We start from the raw sequence: 27,291 nt of genomic DNA, 5'->3' as shown, positions 1-27,291 counted from the left end.
CAAAGTTAGCTTGCGAACATGAAAAGTGGCAGAGCACTGTAGTGTACAGTTAGTGGTTTTCTCCTAAATTACCTACATATTATCCTAATAAAATAACAGTTTAAATACAGGGTATTAAGGGTTTATTTTATCACATTATACATGTACAGTACTTACAAAAGCTTTAGTAGGGAATTTTTGTTTACCTTTCATTCTGGTGAACACCCATGATCTGGAAAATCCATAATCTGGCGTAGCCTATTTCCCAAGGTTATTGGATTAAAGAGGTTCCAGTGTGTTAGATTTAGAAAAGGTGTACCAAGAAGGGCAACAAACATAATTAAGGGGATGAAGCAGCTTCCATATGTGGAAAGATTAAAAAGATGCAGAGTGTTAATCTTGGGATAGAGTGGTTAAAGGGGGACATGACAGAGGTCTATAAAACATAAATGGTGTGTAGAAATTGTATAAGGAAGTGTTATTTACCCCTTCACATAACACAGAAAATAGGAGTCACACAACAAAATTAATTGGCAGCAGGAAGTGCTTCTTCACACAAAGCCCAGTCAAGCTGTGGAATTCATTGCCAGGGGATATTGTGAAGGGCAAAAGTATATCTGGGTTCAAACGAGAATTAGATAAACTCTTGGAAGATAGATCCATCAATGGCTATTAGCCAAGATGGGTCAGGGATGCAATCCCATGGTCTAAGGTACCCTAGCTTCTCACTGCCAGATGCTGGGACTGGATGCCACAGTATGGATCACTTGATGATTACTTTGTTTTGTTCATTCCTTCTGAACACCTGGCTTGGCCAGTGTTAGAAGACAGGATACTGGGCTGGATGGGCCATTGGTCTGACCTAGTATGTCTATTCTTATGTCTGTTGTATTCTGAACCATATGCATATCTGAAGAAGTGTTTTGGTTTTTTTTTACCCTCTCTTTCTTGAGTAGACCACTATGAATACAAGGGAAGCTGACAGTACTCATATGGAGGGTCTTCTAAAATTATGTCTTTTGAGAAGGGACAATTCTTAGGTTCTTTTATAAAAGAGGGACTGGAGGAAGTTAAAATATCCCTGACTTCATAGTCTCCCAGGTGGCTTTACCTTTTCTTCACTAGGGTCACAGTTAGGGAACAAAATGTTTATCAGCTGTTTGTTGCTATTTATACAGAAAATTATTGGCATGGAAAAGTGTCACTTTAATCACTATAAAGTAAATATTAATAAATAACAGTTATTGACAATTGCAGTTTTTTGGCACAGATGAAAGGAAGGAAATTATACATTTTAAATTGAAGGTATTGAAAAGTTTGCATGTGAAATATTCCACTCTGCTAAATCCATGCTTTTTCCTAATAGTGTTTATTGCTAAAAATTGTTCATGGAAACAGGATCTTTATTTCTTAAACTGACATGTTATCTTTAAAACCCATGTTTTTAAAAATGTGGTGCTCTGTTCTGAGGAACACTAATAACTGCACAGCTGTCCTTCCCTTTTAAAGGTGACGCACACAGTTGGAAAACTGGTGGGCTGAGAAGTATTCCTGGTTCTGCAACAGACTCCTGTGTGACCTGGAACTTAGCTTGTGTCTCCCTCAGTTTCCCAGTTTTGTAAAATAATATGTACCTACTTCAGAAGTAGAGCCCTGGGTGGATAAAAAATGTGGATCGGCATCCTCCAGAATCAACCCATCCGTGCATCTGACCCATGATCCACTAGCAATTTTTTATGTGTATCTGCATTATACCCGCAGTAACAAGCCATCTCGCAAGTGCTAGCAAAGAGGGTGGGAGGGGAGAAGGAGGGGGTGGGTGAGTGGGGTGCAGAGACTTGTAGAAACGAGTCTGCATGAGGGTGAGGACTGTGGAACAAGGGATAAGCTTGGGGCCTTGAGGAGAAGGGGTGGTGTGGAGGCAGGCAGTGGAGGAAGGGTTTTGCATCATGTGCTGCTTCCAGGGGTTTGAGAGCAATGGCAGCCACAGTGCATGTTGCACCCCAGTGGAGTGAAGAGATGGGGTGCTGGGGCCCTGTCCACCCCAGTCTCTCAGGCCAGTGAGTGAGCCATCCTGCCTCGAAGCCCGTGAGCTGGGAGCGCAGCTAGTACTGCTGAATCAGGCCATGGTGGGGATGCTGGCACTGCCCAAGCGGCATTCCAGGAAGCAGAGTAGTGAGTGGGTGGGTGCTGGATAGCTCCCACTCCAGCCTGCTGCTCCGTCTTACCTGCTGGTTGCTGGTCACCAGCCCCGAGTATGCTGCACCCCTCAGGCTGCCCAAGTAGACTTTGGTGAGTAGAGAGATCTGCAGATGTGAAGTGGACAGTTGCGTATTTATAGAGTTCTGTTCATAGGATTGTTATGATGTTTGGACCATGGTTTGTTGGAGGCTTGTTTCAGATGGAAAGAATGCAAAGTATAAGTTAGTTTCTTACTTAGCTACAATAACAGAGCTTCAATAGAGTTCGGACATCTTTGACATTCTTTTAAAAGGCACAAATAAACCCTTCAGTTGTCCCCGGTCCAATCAGATAACCAAGTAAAAATGTAAATACGGTAGAAATAAATTGACCACAAACTCAGTCAGGGCCAGAGTTTCACACCACTGCTACCCAGCCCTATCCAGCTTTGATCTCTTTATGGGCAAGTGGGACAAGGAAAAGGTTACAGAAAAAAAAAACAAACTTAGGTGTAGTTTTCTGCTGTGACCACATTTCATTTGGCTTGAAATAGTAGAACGAAAATTGTTTGACATTGTGATTCACTTACATAAATATGGTAACTTGTTGCTTGACAGGTGATGGAAAGGGGTAAAAGAAATTTAAAAATCTTACTGGGATGGGCTGCTGGCTCTGGGTCCCTGGAAGGGGTGGTGTGTTGGGCAGAAGTGGCAGGGTTGGGGGCCAGACTTCCCCAGACAGCCAGGCTGTCAGTGCTGTATAGCACGTGCTCTGTGGGGCTCTGGCCGTGATTCAAAGGGCTGAGAGCTCCAGCCTCTTCCCCAGTAGTGGTAGCAGTGGCTGGGAGTCCACCAGGCCTTTTTTAATCACTGAGCCCCAGGGCAGCTGTCCTTCTTCCTCCCTCCACCCCCATCGGTGGCCCTGCCAAGAGAGTCCAATAGTGCTGCCCTCAGCAGTGCTTTTAGATCGCTGATCATCCTCTGATCCCCCATCCGCAGTCCAGTGGAAGGGAAGGGGCAGCAAAGTTAAAGCACTGCTTTGGCAGCTCTGTCAGACCGCACGGGTATCACTGCTAAAGCGGGAGGGGACAAAAGGGACAGCAGCATTAAAAGGGAGAGGTCCTTGAAGTGCTCTTGCAGGAGCACCTAAGCTTTGGCTGTGTGCAGGCCAGCATCAACAGACACTTCTTACCAGCATGCTGTACCAGAGCACTTCCATGTCTGGCGATGGATGAGATAAGGTTGCAGAACTTTTCCATCTCTTTTTCTATGGTCATGTATTACGCTGGAAACCTTGCGTTTTCTTCTCTTTCCATGAAGCAGGAATAAGCCTTTAGCACTGTAAATTCTTTTTCATTCTGCCTTGAGAGTCATACTACAGACTGTGTATAGTCTCCTGTTAAATCTTACTTTATCCATCTGCTATACCTGTACAAATGAGCACATGTAAAACATGACCACATTGATTTGCAGTCATGTCTGGGAAATGATGTAAATAAATGAATTGTATGAATTATCAAGTAAATGAACAGTCTTTATTTAAGCTCATTTTGTGAGACCTTGTCATAAAATTATTTTTGAAACCTGTAGTTTCAATTTGATACACCATTCTGTGGCATAGATGTTTTTGAAGTTTCTAAATATTAGCATTATGGGACCTCACTACAGCTCTTTTGTGTAATATCTTTGAGCATGTTAGAAAACAGGCATTTTTATTTTTGTGTGAATATTAAAGTATATGGATTAGTAAACTATTAATATGTGCATACGATAGAACCTTATTTTTATTACCTTACCACTTGTTTTTCCTGGATGCTTTCTGCTCTATCCTCTGATGTACTTGGTGACCCTAAGTGCTGAATTTTCTTTCTGTTGTGTACTTTGCAGGCAATTGTGTGGCTTGACTGTACTTGTGGACATTTAGTCATGGCTTTTTGAGAAGAATTAGAGGTCATTTGGTCTCACTTTGTTTTTTTTTTTTTTAATTCTCTTTCAGAATTCTCCACTTTACCAGTATTTGCAGGATTTGGGCCATACAGATTTTGAAATATGTTCAGCTGTGTCACAGAAGTCAGAACAATGCACAGCAGCAGAGGGACAACAAGAACAAGATACTGGTACCACCCAGAAAGTGAGCGTTCACCTTGGTATTGCAGCTATGTTAAAATATATATAAAATCACAGGCATTATTTAAACTTTCACTCCATAAAAAGTTTAAAGAAAATACCACTTAGGATTTAAATATACTAGAGAAACAAGGGACTTTCACAGTGAATTTTTCAAGAGCTGTATGTTAGATTATTTACCAGCTGTTTTATAGTACAGATGTGGCACGACCAGAGAGTCCTGGGGATGGAGCAGCAGCCAAAAGCATGGCCAGAGCTGGAGCGCCTGCCTCCCCTCTGGCAGTGCAGGGGCTCTGCAGTCCCTGCCTGCCCTGTGGGAGCGTGGGGCTGGAGCTGGAGTCCTATGGCATCATGGAGCCAGAGGCTGAAGCCAGAGCCCTCACCTATTCCACTGCGCCATGAGGGCTGAAGCTGGAGGTCCTGCCAGAGCCCCCCACTGTAGTGTGGGGTGGAAGTCAGAGCCTTCGCCTGCCAGAGTTCTGTGGCAGCCCCAGGAGCATGTGGCAGCTTGAGAAGCCCAGCTGAGGCTGGAGTCCTGGGGCAGTGGGAGGCTGGGGCTGGCAGGGGCTAAGCTCTGGACCTCCCCTGGCCTAGCAAATTTTGTTGTTCGGGACAAGTCCACCACAGATCTCTGTGTCTGTGCAGTCACGGGTGCTCTTTATCTACAGTTTACTTTTCCACCACCTTCTATCTGTAAACAGCTTCAGTGTCACAACCCCAGACTGCTTACTCCAGCAGCCAGCAGGGCAGAGCTCCTGTTTGCCAGTAGGCTTTGGCTTACTCCGCCTACTACAATTCACCTTTCTTGGTCAGAGCGAGTGTGACAGAGAGCTGGCTCAGCATTTCTGAGCCAACACCCTGTCACACAGCCTGACTCACTGAGTCTAGTATACTTTTGTAATAAATGTTTCAGTGGTTTGGCCTAACTGCCCTATACTGGAGGCCAAACTATTTCCTGAATTCATTGACTAAGTCAGGGAGGATCAATGATTGTTGTCAGCCATGGCTCCTTTTTATTATGTACGAGAGAGTGTCTTGTACTGTTACTGTCTGTTACTGCAACTGAAGCAATTTAAGATATTGTAAGTCTTTAAACTGTTTAAACTGCACTTTGATATTACAATGGTTTGAAGCAAAGGTTTTTAAGGGAGCTTCAATGAGATTTGGGTACCTAATTCTCATCAGCTTTTTTGAATATTCCAGCCTAAATCATGCCACTTTGCAGGAGTTAAAGCAGTGTATTTGGCTTGGGGAGCTTTAGTTGAGGATGACAAGAAGTCCTGTGGCATCTTATAGACTAACAGCTATTTTGGAGCATAAGCTTTCGTGGGCAAAGACCCGCTTCATCAGATGCATGAGTTGGTGCGGGGGAGAGTTTTGAGGGGTATTTAAAGAGTGGGGTCCCAGTAAAAGGGAGGGCCAGAGCTGTCAAGGTCTATTCAGTCAGGGTGGAAAAGGCCCATTATCAGTAGTATGTATCAAAAGAGGAAAAAAACAAGTCAGATAAGTCGGGGGGATGTGGCCCATTGTCAGAATCTAATGTGGAGATGTTAACACCCAAAGCAGAGAAGCTGCTTTTGTAAGGGGCCAGCCACTCCCAGTCTCTGTTTAATCCTTAGTTGATGGAATCAAATTTGCAAATAAATTGCAGCTCAGAGATGTCTCTCTCCATTTGATTTTTGAAATTTCTTTCTTTTAGGACTGCTACTTTTAAATCTGTTACTGAGTGTCCAGGGAGATTGAATATTCTCCCATAGGTTTTTGTACATTTCCGTTCCTGATGTCTGATTTATATCCATTTATTCTTTTATGCAGAGACTGTCCAGTTTGGCCAATGTAAATTGTAGTGGAGCATTGCTGGCACATGATGGCATATATTATACTGGTAGATGTGCAGGTAAAGGAGCCCCTGATGATATGGTTGACGTTAAGTCGTGTGATGATATCACTGGTGTAGCTATGTGAGCAGAGTTGGCAGTGAGGTTTGTTGCAGGGATTGGTTCCAGGTTTAGAGTTACTGTGTTGTGATCTATAGGTGCTGGTGAAAATTTGTTTAAGGTTGGCAAGCTGTCTGTAGGCGAGGACAGGCCTGCCTCCCAAGGTCTGTGAGAGTGAAGGATCGTTGTCCAGGATGGGTTGCAGATTCCTGATGATGTGTTGGAGAAGCCTTAGCTGGGGGCTGTGTGTGATGGCCAGTGGTGTTCTCTTGTTTTCCTTGTGAGGCCTGTCTTGTAGCAGGTGGCTGCTGGGTATCTGTCTGGCTCTGTCAATCTATTTCTTCACTTCCTTAGGTGGGTATTGTAGTTTGAGGAAAGCTTGATAAAGGTCTTGTAGATATTTGTCTCTGTCTGATGGATCGGAGCAAATATGCTTATACCTTAGTGCCTGGCTGTAAACAATGGATCATGTAGTATGCCCTGGATGGAAGCTGAAGGCATGTAGATAAGCATAGCAGTCCGTGGGTTTTCGCTATGTGGTGGTATTTATGTGACCATTTCTTATCTGCACAGTAGTGTCCAGGAAGTGGATCTCTTGTGTGGACTGGTCCAGGCTAACGTTGATGGTGGGGTGGAAACTGTTGAAATCACAGTGGAACTCTTCAGGAGCCTCCTTCTCATGGGTCCAGATGATGAAGATGTCATCAACGTAGCGCAGGTAGAGGAGGGGCGCTAGGGGACAAGAACTGAGGAAGTGTTGTTTCAGATCAGCCATAAAAATGTTGGCATACTGTGGGGCCATTCGAGTGGCCATAGAAGTGCCACTCATTTGAAGGTATAAATTGTCCTCAAATCAGAAATAGTTGTGGGTGAGGACAAAGTCACAAATCTCCACCACCATTTGTGCCTCGGTCTCATCAGGGATAATGTTCCTAACTTCATGTGGGATATTGGTGTAAAGGACCTCTACATCCATGGTGGCCAGGATGGTGTTTTCAGGAAGATCACCAATGGATTGTAGTTTTCTGAGGAAGTCGGTCAGATCTCGAAGAAAGCTGGGAGTGCTGGTAGCATAGGGTCTAAGTAGATTCCACATATCCAGACAATCCTGTAGTGAGGGTGCCAATGCCTGAGATGATGGGGTGTTCGGGATTCCCAGCTTTATGGATATTGGGTTGCAGGTAGAATACACCTGGTTTGGGTTCAAGGGGTTTGTCTGTGTAGATTTATTCCTGTGTTTTTACAGGGAGGGTCTTGAACAGATGCTGTAGTTTCTTTGTATATTTCTCAGTGGGATTCTGGGACAGAGTCTTGTAGAATGTGGTTTTGGAGAATTACCCGGCAGCCTCCTTTTGGTAGTCTGTCCTGTTCATGATGACAACAGTGCCTCCTTTGTTGGTCTCTTGGATGACAATGTCAGAGTTGTTTCTGAGGCTGTTGATGGTGTTGCATTCTGCATGGCTGAGGTTATGGGGTAAGTGATGCCGCTTTTCCACAATTTCTGCCTGTGCACATTGGCAGAAGCATTCTATGTATAGGTCCTGTTTGTCATTTCGACCATCAGGGGGAGTCCATGAGGAATTCTTTTTCTTGTACAGTACGTGGGAGGGTATCTGTGGGTCAGTGCACTATTCTGTGTCATGTTGGAAGTATTCCTTGAGTCGGAGATGGCAAAAGTAGGCGTCCAGATCACCACAGAAGTGTATCAAGTTTGTGGGGGTGATGGGGCAGAAAGAGAGTCATAGACTCATAGGACTGGAAGGGACCTCAGGAGGTCATCTAGTCCAGCCCCCTGCTTCAAGCAGGATCAACCCCCACAAAGTCATCTCACCCCAGGCCTTGTCAAGCCAGGACTTAAAAACCTCAAGAGATGGAGAATCCACCACCTCTCTAGGCAACACATTCCAATGCTTCACCACCCTCTTGGTGAAGTAGTTTTTCATAATATCTAACCTACACCTCTCCCTCTTCAAATTCAGACCATTACTCCTTGTTCTGCCATCTGACCTCACTGAGAACAGTTTCTCACCCTCCTCTTTAGAGCTGCCCTTCAGGAAGTTGAAGGCTGCTATCAAATCACCTCTAAGTCTTCTCTTCTGTAAACTAAACAAGCCCAAATCCCTCAGCCTATTCTCATAGGTCTTGTGCTCCAGCCCCTTAACCATTTTTGTTGCCCTCCACTGAACCTGCTCCAGCACATCCACATCCTTTTTATACTGGGGGTCCCAAAACTGCACACAATATTCCAGATGTGGCCTCACCAGTGCTGAATAGAGGGGAACAACTACTTCTCTAGATCTGCTTGAAATGCTCTTCCTAATGCACCCTACTATGCCGTTAGCCTTCTTGACTACAAGGGCATACTGTTTACACATATCCAGTCATTCATCCACCATAACCCCTAGGTCCCTTTCCGTCGTACTGCTGCTGAGCCAGTCGGTCCCCAGCCTATAACAATGCTTGGGATTCTCCCGCCCCAGGTGCAGGACTCTACACTTTTCCTTGTTGAACCACATCAGATTTCTTTTGGCCCAGTCCACCAATTTATCCAGGTCACTCTGGATTCTCTCTCTACCCTCCAACGTATCTACCTCTCCCCCTAGTTTTGTGTCATCTGCAAATTTGCTGAGGGTGCAATCCAGTCTCTCATCCAGGTCATTAATAAAGATGTTGAACAACATTGGCCCCAGAACTGAGCCTTGCAGCACTCTGCTTGAAACTGACCGCCATCCAGATATTGAGCCATTGACCACTATCGGTTGGGCCCAACCGTCAAGCCAGCTTTCTATCCATTTTATAATCTGAGGATCCAATCCATAATTCCTTAATTTGTGGACAAGAATGTTGTGGAAGACTGTATTAAAAGCTTTGCTGAAGTCAAGGTATATCACATCCGCTGACTACCCCGTGTCTAAAGAGCCTGTTACCTCGTCATAGAAGCTGATCAGATTGGTCAGGCAGGACTTGCCCCTGGTGAATCCATGTTGGTTACTTTTGATCACTTTCCCCTCTTTCAAGTGCTCCAAAATGGATTCCTTGAGGATCCCCTCCATTAGTTTCCCAGGGATTGACGTAAGGCTGACTGGTCTATAGTTCCCTGGATTGTCCTTCTTTCCTTTTTTAAAGATGGGCACTAAGTTTGCCTTTTTCCGGTCATCCGGGATCTCTCCCGTTCTCCAAGAGTCTTCCAAGATAATGGCCAAAGGTTCAGCAAAGGCATCTGCCAATTCCCTCAGTACCCTCGGGTGCATTAAGTCCAAACCCATGGATTTGTGTACATCTAGTTTTTCTAGATAGCTCAGAACTTGTTCCTTCTCCACAGATGGCTGCCCTCCACCTTCCTGTACTTCATTGTCTAGGACCGTTGTGTGTCCCTGAGTCCCCGAGAAAGGGCAGATTCTTCTGCAGGCCTGAGTGTGTATTTGGATAGCTTGACAATATTGCTGGGTGTGTTAAGGGTATCACTATTGGAGCCCCATGTGGAAAGTAGGAAACCTGTGGGAGAGCACTTCAGTCTCCCTGGACACTCAGTGACAGATTTAAAAGTAGCAGTCCTAAAACAAATACATTTCAAAAATCAAATGGAGAGGGAAATCTCTGAGCTGCAGTTCATTTGCAAATTTGACTCCATCAGCTAAGGATTAAGCAGAGACTGGGAGTGGCTGGCCCCTTACAAAAGCAGCTTCTCTGCTTTGGGTGTTAACACCTCCACATTAGATTCTGACAATGGACCTCATCCTCCCTGACTTATCTGACTTGTTTTTTCCTCTTTTGATACATACTACTGATAATGGGCCTTTTCCACCCTGACTGAATAGACCTTGACAGCTCTGGTCCTCTCTTTTACTGGGAACCCACTCTTTAAATACCCCTCGAAACCCCACCATCCCATTCATGCATCTGACAAAGAGGGTCTTTGCCCACTAAAGCTTACGCTTCAAAATAGCTGTTAGTCTATAAGGTGCCACAGGACTTCTTGCTGTTCTCGAAGATACAGATTAACATGGCTACCTCTCTGATACTTGTTAGTTGAGGATGGTGGAGGTCAGGAGTAATAATGCCAAATAGCTCCGAGTAACAGATTCTGCACCTCTGTGGACCTGATGATCACTTGGAACTGAACAGCTCAGACTTTCTGCACTTCAAAAACAGGAAAATGATCAGTAGTTTTATTGGGGGTAGTATTAAATTTGGGTGGTGCTCGACAAATCAAGGACATGGAATTTTGGAAATTCCGGAAATTGTCTCTTTCCAAAGTGCTAACTTGGGCATAGGGTACATATATAGTATTGTGTAATTTGATTGATGTATTGTTTGTTAAAATTGTATGCCATGGCTCTGTGAATCCACAAAGCCATGGTTATAGATTTGACTATAGGGTTTTTCTTCTTGGGCAGCTGATATAGGAGTAATCCCTTTAGTAGCCATAAAAATTAGGATGTTTGTGGAGAAGCAGTGAGGTAGCTGTGTTAGTCTGTATCTTTGAGAACAACAAGAAGTCCTGTGGCACCTTAGAGACTAACAGATAGTTTGGAGCATAAGAGTTCGTGGACAAAGACTCACTTTGTCTCATGCATCTGATGAAGTGGGTCTGCGGAGAATCAGTTATATTGTCCTCTCTTTAGCACCTAGTTGGAGCATGCTCAGTGCAGTTATTTTCTGCCTTCCTCTTTCTCTTCCACAGTGGAGAGTTCTGTTTTAAGTGGACATGCTCTAGCTATGTACTAAACTAGAGTCTGGAAGAAAAGAGGCCTCTATGCAGCCTTTTTGCCCAGAACGCTGCAGGATGGGTTGTCCCCCAGCGCCATAAAGGTAAGAATCTGGAACAAGGTTCCACAGACTTGATGATTCACCATACTTGGAAAATCCCTGTTTCCTTCCCACTCTGAATGTTGCAGCATTTTACTCACTCACTTATGTTCATAGCCTCCTGGTGTCTCACTCTGGTCCACTACTGCTTTCCATCTTCCCACAGTAGTCAGTCACCCTCAAACCCAACACTTTGCTGTTTTCCAGTCAGACCGCTCCATTCACTTCCTGCCTACTGCTGCTTTCCTGCTCCAATATCCCACTCATTAGTGAGAAGTGAAATGTGTAGTGTTCCTCCATCTCTTAAAAGCAGGAAAGAGAGAAGGTTTGTCGCCACCCTAACTTCTGCAGCAAGGCTCTTGGATTTTTTGTGGCTTATCAGCAGTGGGTCTTGTGACAAACTGCAAGTTAGGCAGCAATCTGGGAAACACATTCAAAAACAGGCTCTAATGAAAGTAAATTACAGTAATACCCTGCGATATGCATGCTTGGGTTGCATGTATCTTGGGTTAATGTGACTCTGAGTGGCAGGAAGCTGGTGCCTGGCTCTGGGCTGCCCGCCACTCAAGGGAGCCGGGAAACTGACCAGCACTGCCACTCACAGGAGAGGGGAAACTGACCAGCTCAGCAGGGCTGGTCAGTTCCCCTCTCTTGTGAGCAGTGAGCAGCCCAGAGCCTGGCTGGTCAATTTTCTGGCTCTACCAAGTTACATGAAATTTGACTTATGTGGAGTTGCACAAGAATGCAACCTCTGTGGAAGTTGGGGGTCTATTGTAATGATACCGTATTGAGGTATCGTCTGTACAGATTCTTATACCATGGTCATCCCTATAGTATATGAAGACCTGCCAATGATGCACTAAGCAGTGTGAGTAACATTTTATGCCTTTGTTCTCTCATCTTCCCCGCTCCCTGGGAAGCAGTATTAATACATTTGTTAATTTATTTTATCACACACAAACACAGAGATTGCTATATGTCTGCTAGAGAAGGTGAGGTCAAAGAAATGTCTTGCATTTAAGGCAGAAGATAGTGAGGTTTGTGTGGTTCTTAATTCCAGTGGAAAACTTTATATATTGATAGATTCTAGCATTCTGTGGCACTACCATAATAATAAAATATCCCATAATTCTATAAACCTCCCTGATCTGGTTAATGCTGCTTTGTGTCACTCAGTTCCATTGTCACTAAATTTCTCATTGGTTGTAGAACTTAGCATTGGTGTCAGCAGATGTTTGAGCATTTTACTCCATTTTACTGTGGAATTTCAGTCCCATGTGCTGCAGAGCATGTGAGGATAAGTGGCTGATTTATTTTTCAGGGAGTGAGCTTAATTTTTGGAGTTTCATCACACTTGACTGCTTAGTTTTTCAATCTTAAGGGCTCATTAATATATATATTGGTTTATAGTAAAAGTTCATTTCACTAGCTGATGAATTAGATATGATCGCTACTGGCTTCTTTCTGTGTTCATGAAGTAGTCTAACACTAATTTGGGACTAATTCTGGTTTAAGTTAATATATTCAGGAATACTTTTAATGTAGTGTTACGTCCATTTCCACTGGTTTTCAAAAGTGCTAAATTGAGCACCATATCTATGACTGACTGGCTTCTCTAGAAATCTTCCAGAAATTATGTTTTCCCTTTTAAATAATTGGCATTTGGAGTGCACCTGCAGTTAATTGAGCTATTTTTGCTTTTGTTTAATAAGTGTTATTTTAATTTAAACTCTTAATTGAGAATTAAGTCAATAAAAAGTGATATCTGATTGGATGATAGGTCAGGTTGTTGACAAGTTGTTTCTAGTTAGCAATATTACTTATTACACAGTCTTATTAAAGACAGAAAATTTGTGCAGTCTGGTTGGATCTGTATGTATGTATGTAATTCACCAGTTTGCCAAAGTGTATTGTTTCTATCTCTCATTCTTCTGAGTTTACTCATTTTATTAGCTCAGGAATGCCTCTTTTGGTGGTGTAAATACAAGACACTTGATCTTAGATTCTCTTGAAACTTAAGTACAGAGAGTGATGTGAGTTTGGTATGTCTGTAGATCCAGCTTACCTGAGTAACTTGTGAGCACCACAATTATGTCTGCTTTATGTTATCTCAGTTTTCAGATGATAGAGCATGAGGAAGGGAGGGGAGAAGACCAACATGCTAATTTGGAGTTACGTGATATTGTGAATTGCACTTGATGCAGTCATTCTTGTCAGTCAGTACTGGCTTTGAAACCTTACTGTTTTCTGTGACATCAGATAGGCTATTTCTGTTCTTTAACTTCTACTTCTCCTTCCCATTTCAGTAAAGTCTCTCAAGGGAACTGATTTATTTTTTGTGTGTTTGGTGAGAGAAGGGTTGGTCTTAGAGTTAAGATGCTGAACTGGAACTTGAGCTCTGGGTTCTATTCCCAGCACTGCCCATGACTTCCCTGTGACGTAGATAGATCATTTAAATTCTTGGTACCTCAGTTCTCCATTTTTTAAATGGGATTGTTAATACTTCCTCATTCCCACCCTTCATCTGTGTTGTGTATATATATTATAACCCTTGAGAGCAGGGACCACCGTGCCTTGATCACTTGGGCCTGATCTTGGTTGAGTGCAACTTTCATACAGTATATACTCACCTGAGCAAAAGAAAGACATGGTGTTTGATGCTCGCTGTGTATATCTACAAGAGGAACACCAGTGCATTTGTTCTTTTCATCCTATTTTTAAGAGTATCCTTAACTTGCAAGTACCATAAAAGCAGGACATGACTTTCCAATCAAAAAACATTATATGCAGTTCATCCCTGCCAGAAATCCACATGAGGAAGTGGGGCTATATTAGTGGTCCCAGCTTTTAGAACTTCATCATCGTCATCATCAGTAACCGTGGGCTCAGTGCCCATTGGTGTCTGATGCCTCTCTCACTATTCCTTTTCGTCATTCCCTGTCCAGTGCAGAGTGGCTTAGTTTGTGTAGACTAGCTCTGCACTAATCTACTATATCATCTACTCATTCTCTGTGGGGTCTGCCTCTCCTATTCGAACCGTCCATTATGCTGAATACCAGGGTCTTGCTTTTTCGTTCATTGTTCATTCTGCAAATATGCCCAAATAGTTGTAGCTTCTGTTTTATAACCCTCTGCAGCAGGTTCTCTTTTGGCTGTATCTTTCTATATAATTCCTCATTGGTGACCTTCTGCGTCCATTCTGTTCTCAGAATCTTTCTATAACAACTCCTTTCGAACGCCAATATTCTTCTTTTCGAATCTTTCATTATCACCCACGTCGCGCAGCCGTACAACATGCTGTTGAATACACACATTTTCAAGACGCTCAGCTTCGTTCCTAAGCTAATCACTTTGCTTTTCCAGATCTTGTCCATGGCCTTCAATCTCACTCTTTCTTTCGCTATTCTAGTCTCTGTTTCTTTCTTACAGTCTAGATCATATGTTATGTTGTTTCCCAGATATATGAACTTCTCTAGGTTTTCTAGTTCAATACCGTCCACACTGATCTTCCTTCCTATTTCCTTATCTCCAAATACCATTGTTTTTGTTTTATCGATGTTCATAATCAGTCTGTACCGCTTTCCTTCTTCATTTAGCACCTGGACCATTTTCGCTAGCTTCTCCTCATTTTCATCAGGATAACTATATCATCCACGAACCTCAAGTTGTTAATTCTTTTCCCGTGCACAGATATGCCTTCTACCTCTTCCTTGGTCTTGTCCATCACTCTTTCCAGTTGCATAATGAAGATACATGGTGATATTGGATCTCCTTGTTTCGTACCTCTAATTGTTTTAAACCAACTTCCCAACTCCCCACATGTTCTCACCGCTGCCTCTGCATTGTCATTGATATCCTTCAACAACTGTATCAGTCTGCTCTCCACTCCATATGACTCCAACACCACCCAAGTCACTTTCTGATCTATACTGTCAAATGCCTTTTGAAAATTGACGAAGCAAGTGTATGCGTTCTTGTTCTTTCGTCAAGCTTTCTCTTCTGTCAGTGCCAATATCTGCTGTATGGTACGTCTATCTTTTCTGAACCCCGCTTGGTTGTCTGCTATATGTTCTTCTATCTGCAATCTTAGTCGCTCAGTTAATATCATCATCAGCACCTTGCCTAGACTCGTTAGGGTAATCTGTAGTTTTTGCACTCCAATGCACATCCTTTCTTCTGTATTGTCACTAGCACAGAGCTTGTCCATTCCTTAGGTGCCTTCCCTTCTTTCCATGCTATATTACATAGTCGGTGTATTTCCTGAATCATACTTTCTGCACCATATGTGATCATCTCTCCCATGATCTTATCGTTTCCAGGGCTCTTGTTGTTCTTTAGTCATTTCATTGCTTTTTCTACTTCCTCCTTCAAAGTAATGGTCTTGCTCTCGATGCTCAGTGGAGATATCTCTTTCAGTTCTTTAATCAGTCTCTCTGAGACACACGGGTCCAACTGTGCTTTGTATAGATTGGTGCAGTATCTCGTCCATCGCTGCACAATCTTCTCCTGGCTCATGAGCACTTCTTCATTCTCATCTTTGATCACCATCTGCTTCAATTGCCATTTCCTATTAATATTCTTAATCATTTTATACACCTCCCTGGTCTTACATTCGCCATAATACCTCTCTATAGCTTCACATTTGCCCTCTAACCATTTCTCCTTATCCTTTCTGGCTGCTTTCCTTAACTCATTGCATTTCACCCTATACTGCTGTTCCGCCATCTTAGAAACATCTCTTCTGGTCTTCAGTGCTCTCTTCTCTTGTACTATCTTCAGTGTCTCCTGAGTAATCCACTTCTTATTGATCTTCTCTTCTTCTGGAACAGTCTGCTCAATTGCTTCCTCTATCGCCATGGCTATCCCTGTGACTCTCCTATCTAGGGCTTTCTCTGTGGTGATGTACTTAATCTTTTCTTCGAGCGCTGCTCTGTGTGCATTCCCTTTTTCTTCCTCACCTAGCCTCACCTCATCTCTTCTTTTCTTAAACTGTGTCTTTCACTTTCTTTGGAGTTTTATCTTGATGTTTGTGATCACTACACTGTGGTTCGAGTCTATATCCACTTCTTGGAAAGTTGGCACTGCTTTACTGATGTTACCCATCTTCTTCTTACCAAAATCATATCTATCTTGTGGCATGGCTAGCCTTACTCCTGGGCTCCGGGCCTCTGTTTAGACCACTAACCCCGTGGCCAGGATACCGTTGCCCTTCTTGAGACGGCGGGGGGAGGAGATGGTGGTCTGGGGGGCACTCGGGCCCCAGCCACTCTTTCTGGGTTCCAGCCCAGGGACCCTCTGTGGCTGCTAGCAGTGGGGAAGGGCTCCCTTCATCACGAACACCGCAACTGTTCTCCCTGGACCATTTCCCCAGACGATTCCTCCCCCCGTACCTCCTCCAGCTAGTGGCAGTGGCAGCAGCAGCAGCACATTCTCCCTCCTGGATTGGCCTCCGCTGTGTGGTCAGTCTACATGGCCTTACACCGAATCTCAGGGCCTCCTGGACAGGGGCCTTAGCCCCTTGCGTCTGAGCTCTCCCCTTCTCCTCCTCTGGTACTTCTAGAAAAACTCTCTCCTCTCACTTTCTCCTCTCCTCTATCACCTCTTCTATTACTCTCCTCTCCACCCCTCCCCCCGAATCCTACTGGGCAAAGGGCTCTTTTAACAGCAGGCTTAAGTGGGTCCAGCTGGCCCCAATTGGCCCAGGGCAGCTTTCTCCGCAGCTGCTCACACTCTGCTTGTTTGCCAGCCCTGCTTTTCCCTCTTGTTCTCACCTCCTCCCAGCCTTACCGTGTCACACATGTTCTTGGTCTTCCCGTCATTCGATCGCCATGTCCACTTCCTACAGCCCTTTTGTTGGAATGTCGTGTTGCAGATCACCATTTCATGCTCTGTAGCAAACTCTACTAGTTTCTCACCTCATTTGTTTCTTTCTTCATATCCAAACCTTCCCATGACTCTCTCCCAACCTTGGTTATCTGTTCCAACCTTCACATTCCAATCTCCGATGATCAACACATCTTTCTTCAGTATCTCCTCCAGTGTCTATGTCAAGTCTTTATAGAATAGCCCACTCTCTTCCTTCATACTGTCCGACATGCGTGCATACACCTGAGTGACTGAGATGTTGAACGGTTTTGCTTCGAGTCTCGCTACCATCATTCATGCATTCACTGGTTTGTGTCGTAATAATGCTCCTCTAGATCTTTTGCTGAGAAGGAATCCGACTCCTGCTTCATGCTTTATTTCGTTTCCTGACCAAATGACTTCACAACCTCACATCTCTCCCAATGTCCAGTGCATCTCTGCCAATCCAAGTATAGCACATCACTATCTCTCCATCTCCTTCCGAAGCAGCTCTAATTTTCCAGTCGCCCACAGTGTTTGGACGTTCCATGTTCCAATTGATAGCTGTAATTTTCTTTCAGTAGCCAACTTATTGACTCAAACTCAATCACTTGATTGGTGTTGCGGACCTTGTTTATCTGGGCGACATCCAAGCCGGCATCTTTTATCATTTAGTTGTACTGGCATCAGATTTCATTTGTATTGTTGTTTCACAGTCAGCACATTGACACTCATCTGACCAACCCTCCTCCTTCATTCAGGCTTGGGACTGGCATGGAGCTCATAGAGTCTTCGTGGTGGAGTTTTTGAGAACTTGAGTTGGTGGAAACTGTGCAGTCCTCTAGAACACTCTGGCATGAAAAATAGTTTTATTTTCAAAAGCTGGGTGCTTCCTAAAAGGCTATGTCTAGATTACAGTGTTTTGTTGACAGAAGTTTTTCTCAGAAGATATCTTCCCACAAAACTTATGTCGACAGATCGCAGTCAAATTACCAGCCACACTCTACACAAAACAGCCAACCAGAAGCACAGCAGACAGGGCTGCCTGGTGTCCCAGAAGTCCTGTCTGTCAACAGAAGGCTCGCTGGAATATCCAGACTGGCTTTCTGTTGATAGATCTCTGTTGACAGGGGTGTTATGCTTCGTGGGGAGCGGGCTAAGACTGTCAACAAAAGTGTTGCGTTCTGTGTATTTACTGTCAATGGAACACCTTGGGAATCTGGATGTTCCCTGGGTTTTGTTGAAAAACCCTCTAGTGCAGACACAGCCTAAGAGACCACAGGATCTCTTACAGCGGCATCTAGTTCTGGACCCCCCCATGGCTATGTAGCCTGCTAGTTATAGGACTCTAACTGCCTGGGAAAGGAAAGAATTACGCTCCTGGGGCAAGGAAGGGTTACAAAAATGCTGATTTTCCTGTAGGCCTCCATCTCAATGATTGGTGAAGGAAAGACTGTTACCTGAAAATTGAAGTTCACCTACAGTACATTGACACACTGCTGATGTAATAATTGAACTGGTTTTTTGTATGCCCACACTAAGCTTCTTGTGTTAACAGTGCATGTCCTCATCAGGAGCATTTGCACCAGTTTAACTGCCATTGTGGGGCAGTTTCTGAAAGGTAGAAACAGTTGATGTTAGCAGTGAAGTGCTACACCGACACAATGTTGACCTAACTCAGTGTTTGGCAACCTGCAGTTCCAGAGCCATATGCGGCTCTTTAAGGAGTCACTAGCAACTCCGAACACTGCTGCCACTGACTCCTCTTGTGGCTCCCTGCCCTGCTGCCGCTGAAACAGTAGAACTAAATTTAATTGGTTTAATGGCTGTCAGGGCGGTGGGAGGGATCCAGCTGTTAAATTAAATTTAGTTACATTATTTCAGTTGCAACAGGGCAGGGAGCCACAGAAAGCTTCTCATTCGCCCTGATGCTGGTCCCTACAAACTGCATGGCTGCCATGCCCAGAGGTGCCATGGCCTCCGCTGCCTGGCCACGGTAGCTCCATGCTGTGCTGGTTCTGCCTGTCCTTGGGCCCAGCACGGTGCCAGATTCAGAGAGGGGCTTTGGGGCTGTGGCCCCAAGTGGCAGGGGCTCCAGGCTGTAGCAGGTGCAGCCCTGGTGTTCTAGGCCAGCCCTTCCGTGGGTGAGGGAAGCCAGCTCGTCATGCTGCTATTCCCTGCCCTTCTGTGGAGCCGTGTCCCCAAGGAGGGAAGCCCCGCTACCCGAGTGGCCACACACCTCCAGTGAGTGTGGCTCGACTCACCCCCAGCAGCAGAACATCTCCGCACCAGACTTCCTTTCGCGGGGCACATATGGCTACCCAGCATCGGTTCTCTAGCCAGTGCCGCTGATGGGTTAGTCCAGGGAGCCAGTTTAGAGCTGAGGCTGGTTAATCCTGGGGAGTGGGGGGTTGGGGGCTGTGGGGAGTAGAACCTGGGAATGGGGTGGGGGGCATAGAGGATTGAGGCGAACATTATTCCTTTCTGCTCAAGAGCCTGTCCCCAGTTTTCCTTTTTCTCATTTGCTCTCCAACCCAGGGGTGAAAGGAACTTAAACTTTCTGACTGGTACAAATCATTGTGTGTGTGCGGTTCTTAAAATAGGTGTTATGAAAAGTATGGTTTGACGTAATTTACTGAGGACTGTCTCGTATTCACTTGCATTGTGGTTCTTGAAGTATAAATTTTGTAACTGAATTGGAAACAAATGGCTCTTCTCGCTATTTTGATTGCAGACTCCTGGCCTAACTATATCGACTTTAGGGCTATACCTTGCAGAGAGATTATATTAAGTCAGTGTAGGGAGTTACCTAAGTGAAAGTTGCATTTTAGTTTGAACTCTTTGTGGCCGGGCCAGGGCAGGGGGTGCCCACAGAGGGAGCCCAAAAAAGCAGAAGGACCTGCGGAGCACCAGCAGGGCAATCACAGGCAGCTGGGTGGGAGATGGCTCAGCCTAACTGGGGCCAGCTGACTCCATGACTGGGCTAATAAGAGGCCTTTAAAAGCCCGTCTCAGGGGGAAGGGCAGGCAGAGAGTGTGAGAGGCGCATGGAGAGAGGTGAGGAGACCAGAGTAATGAGAGAGAGTAGGTTTCAGAGGAGCAGAAGAGAGGATAAGGAATACCAGAAACCACAGAGAGAGAGTGAGGAGCTTCAGCAGATCAAGAGGTGGGCTTGCTACTGCTGCACCCTGGAGAAGGTACCTGGGGAATTGTCTGGGGAAGTGTCCCAGGGAGATGAGCTGCTGTGCTAAGGGAATCAGCTCTTCCCACCAGTAGCTGCATAACGTCCCTGGGCTGGAACCCAGCATGAGTGGCTGGGGGGCTGGGTTCCCCCCAGACCACTCTTCACCCCAGTGAGGGCAACTGGGCCTTTAGGTGGGACCAGTGGACTGAATAGAGGCCAGAGGCCCAGGAATAAGACTGACTTTGTCACACCTTAGAGAGTTAGGTCAGCAAAAGCTGTTTTGAAGAAAAATTCCTATTTCTAGTGAGATCTATAGACATAGAATGTTTTATATATTTACATCTATGTAAGTATTCAGGTCTTAAATGATGTACTAAGTCTTAAAATGTTTAGTTGTGTATTCTGCCAAACCATTTGGAGGCAGAAATAGACTTAGTCTTATGGTCATTATTCTGTTCTTAGTCCTGAAGTAGGTATTGTCATATAGTATAGTAAAAGAACATAATGATCTGCCCTTTTGAAATTCCTTGTTTTGTGTGTGTGAGTGAGGAATGTGTGGGAGATAAATGTGAAGGCCGTCACTGGATCAGATGCTAGGGGGAGGACCCAACAGCCAATGAGAAGGTGCCAGAGATCACTGCATATCAAAAGAGGGCAGGTTGACACCCCAGGACCCTGAGGGAAGAGGCATGAAACCAGTTTAACATGGCAACAAGGAACAGGGAGGACAACCTGAGATGATAAGCATCCTTCAGAAAGCCAGCATGGTGATGAACCATTATAAAAGGAGGACTGCTTTCCCATAAGGGCCAGATTCCATCCTGCCTGTGCAGACTGGGTCTTCAGTCTGCACCAGGATAGCATCCCACCTGCCTTGTACTTAACCTCCTTGGCCACCAAGCTAAGGAGAGCAATAGACTGGTAACTGTAAACCTCAACTGGCCAGACGTACGTGTGTGTCTGTCTGTCTGTCTATCTAGGTAAGCATATCCTAGCTATTTTTCTGTTGTATTCTTAATAAATGCAGCTTATTGCCTTTTCCCCCTGTAGAGAAGCTGTGTGCTTCTTATAAAGCATAACAGTCTGACATGGACCTAACTCTTTAGTATAAAGTAGGCCTGTGATAGAATAAGGGTTCCTTGATCTAGTTTCCAGGATTAATTCCAATGTGGGTAGTTACATTTGGCTTTCATCTTATTTAAATTTCCTCCATAATTTAAACTGTGTAGGAAGTGGAGAAGAATGTCCTAGCCTAAACCTACTGTGTATGTTTCTGAGTGCTGTTAAATGTTCGTCACCTCACCTTTTACCCAATATATGATTATATTTTAGTTGTAGGTTAGAAGTAACCTCTTCACATTTTTACTTTGTGAAATATGTTGAGATGAAAGTGCTATATAATTGCAAGATACTTTTAGGGGGAGGGATAGCTCAGTGGTTTGAGCATTGGTTTACTAAACCCAGCATTGTGAGTTCAGTCTTTGAAGAGGCCATTTCTGGGTTGGGAGTGAGGGATAGCTTAGTGGGTTGACCGTTGGCCTGTTAAACCCATGGCTGTGAGCTCCATCCTTGAAGAGGCTGTTTAAAGGTCTGGGGCAAATAAATTAAAACAAAACAAAAAAAATCCCTCAGGGAGGGTGGTGGGTCCTCCCAAGAGAGCAGGGGACTGGACTCAACATCCCAAGGTCCCTTCCAGCTCTTTGAGATATGTTATCTCCACATATTTAAATGCCATCTTAAATTCATCCCATACAAAAAGGAAACATTAGTAAATATTTTATTTGGATTTAAATTAATGCACATAAAAACATGACTACCTAGGCTTCCCTTGCCATATGTTAAAAAATAGGGGGGGACACATTTTATTATGTTTCACAAAGAGCCCATTTAACTTATTTTTGTTCTAAAGTAGCAAGGAGAATACTCAAGAGTCATCAAAGGCAACATGATCTGACTTGTGTGTTGATGAAAACTGTTTTACTTGTCAGTAACACTTCCAGTGGGAATAAAGACTGTAAAACTTCTTTCCAAGATTCCTGAATAATTTGTTACCACACACCTCAAGCCTAAAACAGTAGACTGTCTTGTTTGGCATCTTCAAGCTTTGGACTGTCTGCCTTGCATTTATGCAAGCTCAGATTTTTCTTTAAAATCAAAAGGAGGCATATGAGCACAAAGATAATTTATACCACACACTAAGATGGCTTAGTCTGTAACTCTAAAAGTTACAGGGAGAAATCTTCTGCCATTGTACAGATTAACAGGGTGACTTCTGTTGGTGTAGCACTTAACCTCCCTGAGAGGCACTAGTTTATGTTGTTTTGCCTAAACCAGGAGCTAGGTAACTATAACTGTATTGCTTGGAATGTGATGATATAAGTGGTTAGTATAGACAAGCCTGAGGTTACTTTCGCACTTTTGGCCCTGTTATTTACCAGGGATGACAAGATGAGACCAGCCCATCTTTGTAAGCAAAATATTTCCATATAACAAAAGAAGTACAGAGAAAACATATATTGAAAGTGATAAGCAGTATATGTACATGCCTATCTTACCACTTATCAGCCATCTTCCATTTAGAGACCATGACAAGTTTTAAAAGTCATTCCAACCCTTACCAGTAGAGTTGTGTCCTCTTGGTTAAAGTCTCGGGCCAGTTCTTAGGTTGAGTGACATTGAACACCACCTTCTGTAGCAGGCTCTCCACTTCATTCACTTCTTGGTTCTTTGATTTCCTGGACTTTTAAATCCTGTCAAAGCCAGTCTACGCAACCTGTTACAGGGCATAGGAGTTTTGCAGACTTGTTTACTTGTCAAGAGGTTTGTGGTAATTACCCCCGGTGCTGTTAGTTCCCGCTAGTTCATTTATGTTTAGTGACTGCCCTGACCCCCCCACAGTTCTGAGTTGCTTGTCTTGCTTCAAGAAAGAAGTTAACTTCTTCATCCCCATCAGGTTGCAATGCAAAGTGACAGGGGAAAGTGAGTCCATATTTTCTTTCATAGAAATAAATCAGGACATTTCTACTTTTCCACATCAAGCAATGAGTTGGTTTTATTATTTTTTAAAGTGTTGCATGGAACTGCATGGCTCAGGATAATGTTAGATAGCTGATGTTTTTCTCTGAGTTCCCACATCAAATCAATGTCACACTCCGTACAAATGTCAAATCTGTGTGCTTGGCTGTCCTGCCTCTACCCGTCAGACCATACTCCTATCCAAGTACTATTAACAAATGAGGAATTCTGATCCCCAAAATCATTCTACTGCTTTCTGTTATTACTAGTCCATCTCACTAGAGACATTTGTGTTGCTTTCCTCTCTACGGAATGCTCCACATAAAAGGACATAGATAACTTCTGTGGTCCAAGTAAAAGTCTATAGTTCACAGTCCTGCTGCCTACCCTTCTGTGGGGCTCTTTAGATTGCATATGATGGAATTTGTTTTAATCCCTGTTTTAAGGAAATGAATTATTGAATTTGCACAGTGAGAAATACCCTTTCCATGTTTTGCATTTAAAACAAACCATTCTTACCTATGAATTATGATGCAGCAAAGCATGTTATTTCAAATTTCGGTAATTTGTCGCAGAATTTGATTGCTTGTGTTGCATATTAGCAAGTCGAAGGTTAGAGGTGTCATGAAGTTCATGTAATGCATATACTTATTTTTAAAACTGATTTTTACCAGCTCTACAAATCAGCATGGAAAGCAGATATACAGTATGTGCTTACAAGCATCTCAATTTTAATTAAATGAGGCAGGGTTAAACAAAACGTGGATTTGGGGATGGGGATGGTTCATATTTTAAAGAAATATGTGTTGATTACTGGTCTGAATTGTTCCTTCAATTTTTTTCCATCAGCGAGTGGAATATATTTTGTTATGTACACCAAGGCATGTGGAGATGGGCATCACCATAGAAACACATGCTGCTGGCTGCGAGCAATCTGTGAATTAGCGGGGTGGCATCTGAATCTCTCTTGGGTTGCCACACAAGCACTCAGTTTACAGGGAACACTGATAGGGATTATGTCCCTAATTAGTGGCCTACAACTCACAAATGAAGCTAAAAGGCTGGTTTTAGGTTGTATGTGACATAGCCTGGATATATGTTGCCAGTGCTAATCTGAGATGGAGCTTCTGGAACAGATACTACAGCTGTTATCGTTTGGCTTCAGCATCTTCAATATCTGTGTCCCCTAGGCCAGCCTCAGTCTCTGTCTTCCAGTTGTAGCACATTCAGAGATAAGAACAGTTCTTCATTCCCAGTCCTTTTTTCCCCCTTGGGTTCCTTAGATCATTTAATCCTTGGGTCTCCTTTTATTCTCCAGGAGAGTGGTGATCATTCACACTCACAGCAACAAGAACCCTCAGGTCAGATGGCTAATCCTAATTACACTTGCTTTAAAATGTAGCATTTGCAGCTCATTTGAATAGAGGGATTGCTGAAAGCTTTCTTTTACCTTGTATACAGGCAAAAATTTCAAGTGACCAAAACCAGGTATCCATTTAAGATACTATGTAGTTGGGCTGGATAGAATAAGTGAAAACTTAGTCTCAGGTACTTGGACTTTGATTTAATAAGAGAAGCTGAAGCACAGGAGTAAATGTTGTTTTGTTAATATTTGTAATTTCACTTTTCTGTTTCTTTTAGCAAGGCATCCTGTCAAAACTAGCTGAGCTCTTTAAAAGCTCATTTCCTTTCTCACCATGTAAGAAAAAAGATGACCTACTCCACCAGTTGGTAAGTTATTACTTTTTTCATTCCTTCCCTAACCCCTGAGTCTTCCTGTCTCTTACACTTCTCCTTGAGCTATATATTGCCTTGTTCAGTGCCTGTCAACAAGACTGACAAACTGGGACTTCACATGTGGTTTGAAAATCATCAGCATTAGGGGAACAATGCAAAGCTATCTGTGTACAGCCTGAAGGGGTTTGAAATGCAGCATAAAAGGTTTTTAAATGTAGAAAAGCTAAGTTTTCCTTAGAAAACTTGACAAAAAATGAAGATGTTATTTAAAACCAAAGAGAGTAAATATAACCTCCTATCTTCATAATCCAGTTCAGCTAAAGAGAAAGTTACGGACAAAATACCATGCCATGTATGTATTGCTTCTTAACAATTCAGATCTGGTTTTAAGGGTAAAGCCTCTTGCTTACAAGAGAAGTTACTCTCTTCAAAGTTGTCGCTTGGGTTCTTACCATCTCTTCTATGGTGGAACCTGAAGAAACACATAGGGCTGAAATCATTTCCTGTGCCAGAGCTGAATGTGGCACAGATTGTGGGAATGAGTTAAATTTGGCTTCATACTACCTTTACATCTTCTGTTTCCTGGGGCCTATCTCAGCCATTAGCATAGGTTATAGAAACATCAGACTGGACATAACTCATGGCCACTTGTCCATGGCCCCTAGTTTTAGCTGCATTTGATAGATTGTAACAGTATCCAGGCTCGCCAGTTGTGCCCTGTACATCATGGCTTCCTGCTGCAAGCATATGCATAAGTGGCTTTCTACCAGCTCAGGATGTCCAGAGCACTGAAGAAATTACTTGTGGGCCAGATCCATTGGCATTGTAGTCCTTCAAATAAGCTGCTAAAGCGGGCATAAAGGACCCAGGATGTCCACGTTTCCTTTCACTCAGACTTGGCACCTGACCACTCCAGCTATGGCAGGAAGAACACAGGACAGTTCTTTCATGCATCTGTTTTCACTGAAATTTGATGAAAAAGTTGTGGATGAGTCCCTGACTCTGGACAGCTAGTGGTGTCTGACTGTATCAGTGTCATTGTCTGATTGTATAAATGACATAAAATGCTATCCTTAAATACAGTCCTAAAAATATTGTGGAGTAGTGTTGTGTCATGAAGAAAGAAGAGTAGCCACATCCTTCCTGAAGCCCTAAGAGATCTCCGAGTGCCAGTCCCAACCCCTCATCATATCACCACTCCCACAGCCTAGGTCAAGGGTTAGCAAACTTTTTATGTTGAGCCAAACTTTTCTTCCCTTCAACTAACAGACCCCCACCCCCAAACTGTTTAATATAGTCCAAATCAACAAAAAGTAATTTGTCATGTTCATATGGAGGAAAAAAACTGTTTCAACACATTTAAGAAAATAAGTATGTAGAATGTAAAACTTTGTTAATTGGCATGTAAATGTGAATACACATACATGAAACAGAAAATATTTCAACATTTTTACTGAGATGGATAAGCCTGAGACCCAGCAGCCGATCATGGTGCGCTCCCCCTAAGAAATTTCATTCTCCCCCACCAAGGGACCCCTGCCCAACTTTGCACACCCCTGGCCTAGGTAGACAAGATTTCTTTTATAGACTGGCAACACTGCTCCTAAACTCCCCAGGAGATAAAAAAGCTCTTTTTTTCTGTCACCATGTAAGCTGAGTATGCTACCTCCATAGCCATCCTAGCCCTGTTATTCTGAAAACCAAGAAACTGGGATAGCTAGCCAACCCTTCAAGGTAATGCAAAGCAGTACTTGTAGCATACTGAACAGACTAGAGAACTGTTCTTGAGTTCACTTCAGCACATAGTCTGTGGATTTCTAAACTAAGTATTCTCAAATAAATGCTGAACGCAGCAGAGTATAAGATATCTCACATCATAGATTTATTGTTGTCTAATTTTAAATAATTAGGACCTTCAAATAGCTATTTTCCTATTATTTTTGGTAATATATTAGCCCAGTGAGTCAATGAGATATAGTAAACACTTTCATAACCAGCAGCCTCAGGACCAGGAAGTAGCTGGATATTCCAATATTCTGGATAATAGAGATGTATACCTAGAAAAGCGTAACACTGAAGAAATACAAGATTAGTTATTAAGAAACAAATAAAAATGTATTCAGAGTACTTTATTGAGCAACAACAGTAGTATTGTCCACTGTAAACTTATGCTGTATTTGCTGTGTTTATTTGTATTTATTTTACTATACTGTACTTAGGGAAAATGTAACTAAAATTTACTTACGGTTAAAATGTCAGTTATTTGAGAGTTCCAGGTGATAGACTGACAAATATGAAGGAGTTTACTGTATACTTTACTTGGCTTTAATAGTGCCAGTTGCATTGAAAACTAAAAAGATCATGGCAGTGAAGTGACAAACTCCTTGAGGTACATTAATGGTCTGACTGAAGAAGCTGCAGAAGAGAAGTATTTTCCCTTTTTATACTTAAATTTTGTTTTAGAACAGATGCTGGTGTTA

At 43.4% G+C, this 27,291-nt stretch overlaps 1 protein-coding gene across 2 annotated transcripts in view; it reads left to right on the top strand.

Annotated features, from left to right (window-relative positions):
- VEZT (vezatin, adherens junctions transmembrane protein) overlaps nt 1-27,291 on the top strand; it is a 106,333-nt gene that overhangs the window by 22,380 nt on the left and 56,662 nt on the right. For both annotated transcript variants that reach the window (XM_075011705.1, XM_075011695.1), the window contains exons 2-3: nt 4,156-4,290; nt 24,716-24,805. In XM_075011705.1, the coding sequence (XP_074867806.1) occupies nt 4,156-4,290; nt 24,716-24,805 (225 nt within the window). The remainder of the gene's footprint in view (nt 1-4,155; nt 4,291-24,715; nt 24,806-27,291) is intronic.

Source organism: Carettochelys insculpta, chromosome 1, assembly GCF_033958435.1.
Source record: "Carettochelys insculpta isolate YL-2023 chromosome 1, ASM3395843v1, whole genome shotgun sequence".
NCBI lineage: Eukaryota > Metazoa > Chordata > Testudines > Carettochelyidae > Carettochelys > Carettochelys insculpta.
The sequence above is the reverse complement of the archived record's forward strand: the minus strand, read 5'-3'. Positions and strand labels throughout refer to the sequence as shown.